General features: G+C 43.3%; 1 protein-coding gene across 3 annotated transcripts in view; it reads left to right on the forward strand.

Annotated features, from left to right (window-relative positions):
- Window positions 1-6,379, forward strand: part of PIGP (phosphatidylinositol glycan anchor biosynthesis class P) — a 6,803-nt gene extending 424 nt beyond the window's left edge. Inside the window, exons 1-5 of one of the 3 annotated variants that reach the window (XM_015418775.1) lie at window positions 491-530; window positions 1,836-1,936; window positions 3,433-3,505; window positions 4,139-4,257; window positions 5,824-6,379. In XM_015418775.1, the coding sequence (XP_015274261.1) occupies window positions 1,855-1,936; window positions 3,433-3,505; window positions 4,139-4,257; window positions 5,824-5,954 (405 nt within the window). In that variant the 5' untranslated portion in view covers window positions 491-530; window positions 1,836-1,854 and the 3' untranslated portion in view covers window positions 5,955-6,379. Of the gene's footprint in view, window positions 1-490; window positions 531-761; window positions 1,011-1,835; window positions 1,937-3,432; window positions 3,506-4,138; window positions 4,258-5,823 lie in introns of those variants that run through there. The other 2 variants (XM_015418697.1, XM_015418624.1) reach the window with 2 other exon arrangements.
- The last annotated feature ends 5,659 nt before the right edge of the window (window positions 6,380-12,038 follow it).

Genomic DNA, 12,038 nt, shown 5'->3' on the forward strand with positions numbered 1-12,038 from the left:
GACCGCGCTGGCGCCCAACCTCTACTCCTACGCCAACTTTTCCTCTCACCAGGCCGACAGCCGAGCCTTTGCGTCGCTTCTCCGCTCCCGCGCCTCCCCCGCTGCTTCGCCACCTAGCTTCACTTCGCGTGCACCACAGTTGAGCTCCCGGGACTGATAGCCCACTCTCAGTCCTGCTCTGCCTCCTCATTGGCCAGTCACTGTGTGACGTCACCGAACTCCGTAAACCGGATGGCGGCTTCAGTCTATTCGAATGCTTTCCTTCCTTCCTCTCTCCCTCCTCCAGTTCTCCCGTAGAGAGAGAAGAAGCTTGGGTAGCACATTACCTGTTGTTGTTCAGTCGCACAGTCGAGTCCGACTCTTCGCGACCCCATGGACCAGATCTCGCCAGGCCTTCCTGTCTTCCGCCGTCCTCTGAAGTTGGCTCAATTTCACGTTCGTTGCATCGATGACTCTGTCTAACCATCTCATCCTTTGCCGTCCCCGTCTTCTTTGACCTTCAATCTTTCCCAGCATCAGGGTCTTCTCCAGTGAGTGCTCCCTATGGGTAAAAGTGGAAGGCCGCCATTAGCTATGATTACGCTCCAGTTTCGTTATTAAGTGAAAATTGTACATGTTTTGGCCTAGAAAACGAGTTTAGTTTTCAACCGGAAGTGCCAATAAGGTCTGCGACGGGATGATGCTCGAGTTTATTTTTCTCGAATTCTGCGGTTCAAGCATCACCAGCCCCCCTGGCCTCCCCCCCCCCCCGGGGGGGGGGGGGCTATAGTGGCTTGTCATCTAATGCACATGCGTAGAAGCCTCTCGTGCGGGCAGATGGATTTTTCGATCTACTACCAGACCCCCACTCATGCGACTAGTAGCTGGAGCGGTTAATTTTCAAGCAAGAATATAGGAGCAGGAACTCTGGCAAGAGTATAGAAAACGTATGGGTATATAGTATTCCGACGGGTGCTTGCCCGCTCAGTACCGACTATCTGGGTGACTGGTTTCACAGGAACAACGGGAAGGTATATTAGAAGCTCTTTATATGTATGTCATCATGTAAATATTGTTGATCCGGGGACGTTGTTTCGATTGAGACTTTCATGTTTGAAAGTAATGCATTAATAACTATTCCAGCAAAAGGGGATGGGGGAATTGAGGCCATAGAAAGCAAATGGAATCTATTCTTAAAATGTTTCAAAATCCAAAGGATTGATAAGAGATCTTGGGATCCTTACCAAGTTTGTAATCCCCTACTAGTCCATGGAGTGTGATTGTATACATGCTAAATGTTTAGAGGTTGTCCTTTTGGTGTCTGCAACACTGGTGGACCTCCTGATGGCAGGTCCACTGTGTGACAGAGTGTTGGACTGGATGGGCCTGATCCAACATTGTTATGTTCTTATGTAACACTTGCCAAAATAAACAGTAGCCCTTAAAGACTTAACATAATTTTATTCTAGCATAACTAGGGAAATAGCCCATTACTGCTATTGGAAAGGGCCTCAGTACTTCCCTGAGTATATTTGAATTTTACCTAATTAGATTTCACCCTATATTTCCTGCATTTCACAGCCCCTTGATCTTGCTGCTTGTCTGTTGTTTTTCTACTTCAGAGATAAATGTCTGCCCACTACACTACATCTGATAACGGCTGCTAGTCCACAAAAACGGAACCTGGAATAAAATCTCCAAACTGTTCCTAGAAAGTCCTGTTTGTTTTTGTTAATTAATGGGGGTGGTCCACTGAAAAAAAAATCATTTATAATTTGCATGGCCTGGGGTGCAGCTAAGGGTAAGCTAACATTCCACCTAATTACTAATCTTGTATTGTTTTTTTCTCTCTCAAGATAAAAAGAAGATATCAGTATGGTTGAAAACTCACCAGCACCATTGCCTGAAAGAGCTATATATGGATTTGTTCTTTACTTAGGCTCCCAGTTTGTCTTTAGTGAGTATATTTAATTACTGAGTATCCAGTACTTTCAGTGAACTTTGCAATTGGATTTTACTGTGTGAAACAGCAAAATCCACTTGCAAATGATCGCCAGAGTGGATTGAAAGTGCATTATTCAGCATGTGTGAAAGCAACCATAAGAGGACTACTGTCCCTTTAAGCCACAGTCCAAAGGATACTTGGGAGTAAATTGCTCATCTGTACAGGGCCTTCCACAGGAGTCACCCTGCAGATGAGCAAGATCAACAATTGCCTGTACACATGCATTCTCTATTGCAGCCCTGGCTTTTTCGAATGGCCTTCCTGATGAGGTCAGAAAGGCTCCCACTCACCCTACATTTACCATTCCCTGTTAGTAGAAAATCGGCATTGTCTGTGAAGCCACAAGCCTGATTATGCTATTATTTTTTAAATTTTATTTTTACATTTACAAGGAGTTCTTACATGGAGAGAGCATTGCAAATGCAAGTCTTCCCTACCTGCAGTCTAAAGAAATACACCTCATTAGGGATGAGCACAAACCACAAAAATGCAGTTTGTTTCAGTTTGTGGACAAACCATGAACCCAGTCAGTTTGCATATGAACCAAACTGGGTTCGTGTCCAAAACAGCTGAACCCCTGAGGCTGGCTGCCTAAGAAAGTCCCTTTAAACAGCTGAGCTGCAGGAGCAGGCTGCGTCAGCATCTCAGCTGTTTCCCATCTAAACAGCTGAGCCACAGGGGGCAGCCAGTTGGGTGGGGCTCAGCTGTTTAAAGGGGCTTTCTTGGGCCACCAACGCTGCCCAAAAAAGCCCCTTTAAACAGTTGCGATGCACAGAGCAAACTGCTCCCATGGCTTAACTGTTTAAAGGGGATTTCTTGGCTGGCCAGTCCCAGGCTCAAAGCCATTTAAACCTGCTTTCTGCTCCCCACAGCTTTTCACGAGGAGCAGAAAGCAGTAGGTTTAAATCAAACAGCTGAGTAGCGTAGAGCTCAACTGCTTTTCTTAACCCCTGTTTTCCGCTTTTCATGAACTGCATCAAAATTCATGAATGTTTGTGGCAGTTCTGAAGTACACAACCATTTCTTCATTATACTAACTCAGTCTTCTGCATATGTAGACCAGGTCTCAGTGGAACTTGCTTCTAAGTAAATATGCATGCAATTAGTATACATAATCTTCTGTGTAGGGTCACTTTTTGAATCGTTGGTTTGTATATTGTGTGGTGCATTGATTTTTAAGCACTACAGCAGTATTTTAATTAGTAGTAAAAGAGGAAATATATCCAGCATTCATTAGGTTAATTATTAATATTAAGAAAGAACCTGTTACAAGCACATCAGCTTTATCTCGTGAAAAAAGCAAGCTTTTTTCAGGGCCTCAGTGTTAGTCAGTGACAGTCAGGTTCAGTGCATGTTTCGCTCATTGCAGTCTAGAATAATAAATACTCTGTCATGAAATTATGTTCACCATTGTACCTAACTTTTCTTCTTTGCTTTTTCTTGTGTAGTTCTGTACCTTGTTTGGGCCTATGTACCTGAATCCTGGCTATTCTCATTGGGGTTAACATACTGGCCTCAAAAGTAGGTTGAAACAGTTCTCCTAATCATGTTACCAGACAATTTATGCAAGGAACTATTGTGTTGCATTTTCAACATGACCTTAATAAACAAGAGCCCTGGTAGATCAAAGGATATCGTCTAGCATCCTGTTTCTGAGAAAGACCAACAAGATGTCTCCAGAAATCCTAAAACAGGCAGCAGTCTTCCCTGTTACACTGAGGTTCCATTTAGATGTTGTGGTTAATGTGAGACCTTTTTTTCTAAAGCCTTTTAAGCTAGTGGCTATTGCTACATCCTGTGGCAATGACTACTATAAGTTAAGCTATGTATAGTTGCACTTTATTTTATCCTAAACTCAACTGTCAATTAATTTCATTGGGCCCCTGGGTTTTAGCACTGCGAGAAAAATCTATGTGCTGTTTTCATACCATCCATAATTTTTTCATAATGTTATAAATATATTGTGTCTCCCTTTTGTCATCTTTTATCTAAACTTAAAGAAACCCAAGCATTTTAGTCTTTTCTTATAGGAAAGGTACTCTAACTGTGTTATCATTTCAATTGCCCTTTTCTCTACCTTGTTTCATTTAGGGATTGAAATTGTTTTACTGGATGCATGTGTTCGACACTACCTAAAATATTATAATTTTGCAGGTTCTGGGCTGTTGCTTTGCCTGTGTACCTTTTAGTTAGTGTGGGAATAGTCTATGTGCTTCTGTTTGGAATTAATATGATGAGTACTGCTCCACTGAATTCCACACACACAATTACAGGTAACCCAATGACATGATATTTTACTCTTCTGTGTTCTTCCACTGTTCAGTAGTACTTGCTTCTGCATTGTGAATGTTTATAGCAGTTTAATTTGACATAGATCAGTTAAATATAAAAGAGTCCATAAAAGCATTCAGTTTCATTTGTCTGGGGTGTGACCTTAAGCTGAAATTGCCAAATCATAAAAGTTACAACCCCTGTTCCAGGTGCTTTCTGTTCAGATCCCTTTACTTCCACCATCTATATTTACATCTATAGGCTGACCATTTTCAAAGTTGTCATGGGCCTGACGTCCTAAGACTAGGTTAAGCTTTGCCATGGTTCTAGTCATAATGATTTGCGTTAGTGAACAACTGCATATGTGTAACATGCTGCTATGCACACAAATGAGAAAATGTTTTCCACTGTGTTGACTTACAGATGAGAATATGCTTTTCACTGTGTTAACCTGAGTGTCTGTATTCTACCAACAACCTGTGTTCTGTTATCTTTCCTATTTTGTGCATCTTTCCCCTGTGACTATGCTGCTTGGAACACAGGTGTGGAGTAATGGTTAGGGTGTCGGACTAGGGTCTGGGAGACCCAGGTTCAAATCTCCAATCTACCATGCAAGCTTGCTGGGTAACTTTGGGCATTTTCATGCTTTCATCCTAACTGAGTTGGTGTGAGGATGAAAGGGAGGAGAGGAGAAGGATGTGAACTGCATCAGGTCCCCAGGGTATGAGATAGCCAGGGTATGAATGAAATACCCTATTCTAATTGGTGGACTTACAGAGGTGTTTAAAGGACTGGTTGTAGGAAATTATTTAACAGAGCAACAACTGAGAGAGTCCTCCTTTTTGATGTTCGTAATTTAATCTTCCCAAAAGATATTTCAGAGTGGGGCTCTACAAAAATTTTAAAAGATGTGTGAGTTCATTTGGGATGAGGCACTGACAGTACCTGCCCACTTAAAAAGGTGAAACAAAAGCTTTTTCCATGTAGAAAATTAACATTGGCCCCGTTCACACGGAGGATTTGCCGTGGGAGAGCGACGATTGAATGGCGGATTTTCCAGGCGCGATCACACCGCAACATCTGGGAAGTGGAGTGCACGTGTGGCGTACCACCAGAAATGCGTGATAAAAAACTACCTGTTCGAAGGTACTAGGAACCGGTTTCCCACTGGCTGCCTCCGGAGTCCCTCGGTGTGATCGCGCTAGCCGCGGCTTTTCCCTCTGGCCCCTCGTTGAGGCGCAGGCGTGGAGGGAAGGAACCGTGGCGTGCCGCCGATGCGTGGGATCCCGTTCTGGGGGCTTTAATTGTGGTGGCACAAATAGCCCCCCCCCCCCCCCCCCCCCGCGTTATCCAGCCCATTATCTAAAAGATGGCTAAGATAGGCCTGTTGTTTGGCAATGAGGGATTTCTGGACATTGAATATTCGATTGTGCTGTCCTCACACTAAAGATTGAAGTTTTGGGGGAATTTGGAGAATGTATGCTGGAAACAGCCTATTTACTTTGTTGTAAAAAATGGTTGTTTTAAGTAAGCTAAAGGGATGATATATGGTTTTGCATTTTCTACAGACCACTATGCAAGAAATCAGAAACAGAAGAAACAAGAAGAAGAAGCTATCCCTGCACTAAGGGATATTCCCATTAGTGATGTAAACAAAATGTTTTTCCTGCCTTGCAAAGCAATTTGCAATCGAAAATGATTTAAGGAAATACTATTAAAAATGAAGGGGGAGGATCTATATTCCTGAATTCCAAACTCTGATGGTGATGTGCTAAATTATTTTATTTTAGTAAGAGGACATATATGTAAATAGCAAAATGTGAGCTCAGAAACAGAAGCACCTCTTTCACAGCATAATATAACACAAACCAGGTACTGTTCATTCTCTGTCCATGCTGGTCTTCTGCATGTATATACTGTGGTCAAAATTAAGGCAGTATCATCTGTACTCCAGTCAGAATCTGTGCATTCTCCCATACAATATCATACCATTTCTTTAGGATCTAGGCCCTGCAGTTCCACTGGAATTCAGAACAGTTCTGTATAATTCTGTGTGGAGTTCATTGAGCCAGTTTGGTGTAGTGGTTAAGTGCATGGACTCTAATCTGGGAGAACCGGGTTTGATTCCCCACTCCTCCACTTGCACCTGCTGGATGACCTTGGGCAAGCCATAGTTCTGTCAGAGCTGTTCTAGAAAAAGAGCAGTTTCTGTCAGAGGTCTCTCAGCCTCACCTACCTCACAGGGTGTCTGTTGTGGGGAGGGGAAGGGAAAGGAGTTTGTAAGCCACTCTGAGACTCCTTTGGGTAGTGAAGGGCGGGGTAGAAATCCAATCTCTTCTCTTCTTCTTCTTCTCTCTTACTTAAAAATAAGATGATTTTATTGTATTTTTACCTTGTGAAGTACATCAAGCAGATTTCCAGAGAGGTTGCATATACATTTTCTGAATAAGATCTGTGGAAACTTAACACATGAATCTGCCTTACAATTGGCCCATCATGGTCAGTGCTGTCTGCTCTGGCTGGCAACAGCTCTTCAGGATCCCAGGTCTTTCGGATCACTTCCTACCTGATTCTTTGAACTGAAGATGCCCAGGATCAAAGCTGAGGCCATCTGATTGCGAAGCAAATGCTCTGTCAGGACTTATCAGGTGCCACACTCTGATCCTTGGCATACCTAGCCTGTTTTTAGAACAGGCTATAATGCTCCATATATAGTTCCCTGTAAACCATACTTGTTTACTTCCCATGTGTTTCAGATATGTCTTTCAGTGCTGAAAAAAGTCTAAATACAAAATTGTCACCAACACTTGATGTTGAATTGTTTACCATAACTTACTTTACTGTCAATGGAAGAAGGTATTCCACTACACTTGAATTTATATTACATTAAACTTTTCAAAAAATGTCATTCTGCGTTTTTTTTTCTTTGCCCAAAGGTGAAAGATATCTCTCCCATTCTAATAAGATTATACAGCTAAAACAATATTGTGTTTTAATAGGCTTTATTTAAAATATATACTGACTTAAAATAATTTCAAAAATTGTGAAGGTATTTTATTTATTTAAAATTTGTTTATTAACCACATTTTTCCTTGCAGAACTCAAGACAGTTTCCACTATAAAAGTTATTAAAACACAATAGAAAACAATATGAGTAAAATCACAGTTATCAAAATACATAAGAGGTCACAATTTAAAAAGTCTAATTGAAACTTTAAAAGTCAAAACCATCCTTAATAAAATGGTCTTTTTACAGTGAAAGTATATTGCTGAGGAACAAAAATTGGTTTCTAGCTTTTCACAGGAGATTTGCTTCTTAACGTCTTTGGGATGCCATACCAAGAGAGCATTTAGAATGATGCCTTCAGCAGGTCCAGAAAATCATGCAATATAAAAGCTTTGTGGTCCCCGTGTTCTTCCCATTACAGTTCCCTATTCTTGTTGCCTTTTCCACTTACTGCTAAGGAAGCAATAAATGTTCAAGATGACTTATGAGCTCTCTAGACAGCCACTGTGGCTCTTGGTCCAGATTAGGACCCTGTCCTGGGGGGCCCAGGCTAGCCCAGTCTCATCAGATCTCGTAAGCTGAACAGGGAGGCCATCATGGAATATCAGTGTCATGAAACTGAGGCAGGCAGTGGCAAACCACTTCCAAATATCTCTTGCCTTAAAAACCCTATGGGTTGGCCTAAATCATCTGCCACTTGATGGCACTTTCCTCCACCACCACAGATTAAGAAGAGGGAAGGTATAGAGCAGGGGTGGCCAAACTGGCTCAGGAGCCACATGTGGATCTTTCACACATATTGTGTGGCTCCTAGCAGGGCGGCTGGGGAAGCGAAGGAGAGGTATGCCTCCCCAATCAGTCTTCCCTTCCCCAGCCAGTGTTCCTCTCCTGGGGTAGGCTTGAAGTGGGGGGAAGCAGAGAAAGAAAGCAACTTTAATTGCATTCTCAAAGCCCCCCCCAGCTGGCTTGGAGAAGGCATTTCTCTCTTTAAATCCCTTCTCCAAGCCAGCCTGCATGGGGAGGGGGCTTGGAGGACCCATTTAAAATTAAAGTTGCTTTCTTTTCATCTCCCCCCATCTATTTGCTGTCTTCCATTTTCTTTCATTCCACCTTTCTTTCTCTCTCCCCTCCCTCCCCATCTACAGTTAAATGTGTTCTCCAAGCCAAGCCATTTGTCTTTTTAAATCCCTTCGCCAAGCCAGCACAGCAGATGGGGTGGGGGGCTGGGAAAACACATTTAAAATTAAAGGCATTCTCCAAGCCCCTGCCCCATGGGCCCACCAGCCAGGTTGGAGGAGGCATTTATCTCTTTAGATCCCTTCTCTAAGCCAAGCCGGCTGGCATAGGTGTGGGGGGGGCATTTTGGAGAACACATTTAAAGTTGCTTTCTTTCCACCACTCTATCCCTCTGTCCCCATTTATTTGCTTTCTTTCCACCTTTCTTTCTCTTTTTCTCTCTCCCTTCCCCCTCCATCCCTCCCACATCTATTTGCTTTCTTTGTTTCTCTCTTTTTCTCTTTTTTCCCACTTCTTTCATCCTTTCATCCTTTTTCTCTCTCTTTTAGACAAAATAATATCAATATCTGTTTTTACAGTCTCATTTAATGTTAATAAAAAGCAAATTTGCATATTTCCCAATAAAACTGTGTGTGATATTTGCTCAAGGGGCCACGGTGGCTCAGAAGTTAAGGCGCTGAGCAACTTATTCTGTTTATTTTCTGTGGCTCTTACGTTAAGCAGGTTTGGCCACCCCAGGTATAGAGGCTGCCATTTAGATTTATTCATAGCATGTGGCAGTTCACAAATACAGTTCTATGCCATTGTAATGCCCTCTGGAGGCAGGGAAACATCACACTCTGGGGTCCATGGGGTCTTGAAATTACCAGCCCAGTCACTGTTTTCTTGCACAAATCTATTTATTGGGAGTTGACCAATCCAAGCATCTGAAGATACTGTTTACCCACTTCAGGGTACAACATGTCACAAGGGAGAATAACTACGATGCAGTAACCTGCCTCCTTTCCCTCTCTGGCTGCTGCTTCTTCCACTTTCTCCTGGTTGGCTTGGCTTCCCCTTTCTGCCTCTGCTACTGTACCCTCTTCTTACAGCCAGACCCCTCCCATTTTGGCTTCCTTCCCTTTTATAGCCCCAGCTCCATGCCTGGTGCTTGTGCTAAGCTCCACCTTCTCTGTTTCTTGCTCCTTTGCCAGCTCTTGTTCTCCATAACATGCCCTGCCTAAAACCACTTGGGCCCAGAGAACCACTGTTCCATCATCCAGGCTCACATACAACCTCCCTACATTCTGAGCCACCTGCTGACACATTGCCAAAGCTGCCCTGTTGCTGAGGCTACCCTGGTTGTACCTTGGAATGTTCATATACAGATAACAAAAAATGCACCAAATACAATTAAGAAGTCAACTTTCATTCTCCAAAATGTATTTATCTTTCTCCTTCAGTGGGGGAAGTCATCCAAATGGTTAGGTCACACCTCCGCTTGTTCAGGTAGCGCTATGCAAATTTTTGTGTGGCTCCTATTGGAGAGCTCGTTGACCTTCAGTTTTGGATAGCCCTACTGCTTGCCAACCTAGCAGTTTGAAAGCAAGAAATTGCAAGTAGATAAATAGGTACCACTTCGGTGGGAAGGTAACAGCGTTCCGTGCGCCTTGGTGTTTAGTCATGCCGGCCACATGACCACGGAAACGTCTTCGGACAGCGCTGGCTCTTCGGCTTTGAAACGGAGATGAGCACCGCAACCCTAGAGTCGGATTCGACTGGCTTTCGAGCAAGGGAACCTTTACCTTTACTAATACTCAATTAAAACAAGATGGTCCCCGGATGTATGCCATTATGGTAAACAGACAGTTCTCTGGAGATGATGTTGTCTTATAGCCGAACCCAAGCAAGTAAGTCCGGTGGTATCAGTCACGCAAAAATTGTGGTAGATCTTCCCGGGCCATCCTTAACCTCGATGTTGTCCACATCATTGGTGGCAGTGGTAGTGGCGGCCCCTATGTGAAAGCCTGGCAGAAGAGCTCCGTCTTACAGGCCCTGTGGAACTGCATAAGGTCCCGCAGGGCCCTGATCTCCTTCGAGAGCTCGTTCCACCAGGTAGGGGCCACCACTGAAAAGGACCTGGCCCTAGTCACTCACAGCGAGCCTTGCCTCCCGGGGGCCTGGAACCACCAGGCGATGTTGTGCCCCGGACCGAAGGGCTCTTGGGGGTACATGTAGGCAAAGGGGCCAATGTTTCATTTTCCTTTGGTGATGGAAGTCATCCAAACTGATTAGCTTTTCCCAAGCTGTACTTCTGGTTGGGATTCCTCCCTTGGTCTACTTCTCTACTCCCTGTTGCAACTTCCTTCGTCCAAAGGCTGCCTCTGCTGAGGCCGTCTGGTCTATTTGGTGTAGTGGTTAAGAGCGGCAGAGTCTAATCTGCAGAACTGGGTTTAATTCTTGACAAAAGGGTTGCTGCTGTTCACATAGAATGCGCTGTGACCCTGGTGGAAGGCATAAGTCCCAGTGCCTTGTATGCTTTACATATGCACTGTTTCACCCAAAAGGCCATCTCTCAAGGGTAGTTCACAATGACTTTCTTGGCTAGAGACACTCATTTACACAATTTAAAAAGTACCAGTTTCTAGCATTTGCCCTAGTTAGCTGTTTTGTTTGCCTATTTTGCTCTTTGTGCCACTTAACTGGTGTCCCAATGTGTTTCAGAATATAAGACTAAGGTCATTTGACAGTTCTATCCAGACATTATTTCACAATGACCAAATAATTCCTTTGCTTATTGCTGATTCTGTCTTTGCCTCAAACAGAAATCAGATCTGTGATTTCAGCAGAAAAGCAAGTTTGTTTGAAAAACAGCAGGTATACAAATAGAAATACTGATACAGAAACACATAACAATCCATGATCTTAGTCACTGCATCACAGAACTGATTCCAAACTGCAAAATGTTGGACAAGCCTCCCTTTTTTAGGTGACATGCTCAAGAAGGAAATGGTATATCAATTTTAAATGCTTTGGGACTTAAATCCATTATCTTGGTTTTGCTGTGTTAGGAGAAGGACAAGTGGAATGCAACCCTAATCTTCCTGGATCTCTCAGTGGCTTTTGACAGCATAGACCATGGAATATTTTTGGACAATCTACCTGAAATGGGAATTGGAGGCACTGTAGTTTCATTCCTACGTCATCAGGTAGAGACAAGTCCCAATAACCACAAGGTCAAACAGCAGGGGTTCTCAGGTCACAGTCCAAAGTCCAATAACATAAGCAAAAGGCAGTGTTAAAAGGCAGTCCAAGGTATCAGTGTAGAGTCAGGACACATATTTCAAAGGCAGAGTCCACAAGCAACCTAAGGGTCAGGTAACAAGAATGGATACAAGGTAGGTCAGGGAACTCATGGGATAGTCAACAAGAGTACAGACATATCAGGTAACAAAAGCTACGTAATATCTTTTATGAAGTCTAACCCAAATAACATAGTGCAGTGTATTGGTCTTAACAACACAAATTACATAGTTTTTAGTTTTGGATTTTGCTGTGAACCAAGAGCACTATGTACATTCTTTGTCAGAGGACTAAACCTTATTCATACCAATTAAGTACACAAAACCCTGTCACAGCAGTCTGATTTCTTCACTGGAGCCCTTCTCCATTTTGGTTTCGGACTGACTCCCTTGTAGTAAGGTTACTGACTCTTGCAAGTTTGAAAACTGCATCTGCTCCATTTCTTTCTCCTCTCACGTAGATTCCCTTTAAAGCCTG

This window comes from Gekko japonicus, unplaced genomic scaffold (assembly GCF_001447785.1).
Source record: "Gekko japonicus isolate JY-2015 unplaced genomic scaffold, Gekko_japonicus_V1.1 scaffold242, whole genome shotgun sequence".
Lineage (NCBI taxonomy): Eukaryota > Metazoa > Chordata > Lepidosauria > Squamata > Gekkonidae > Gekko > Gekko japonicus.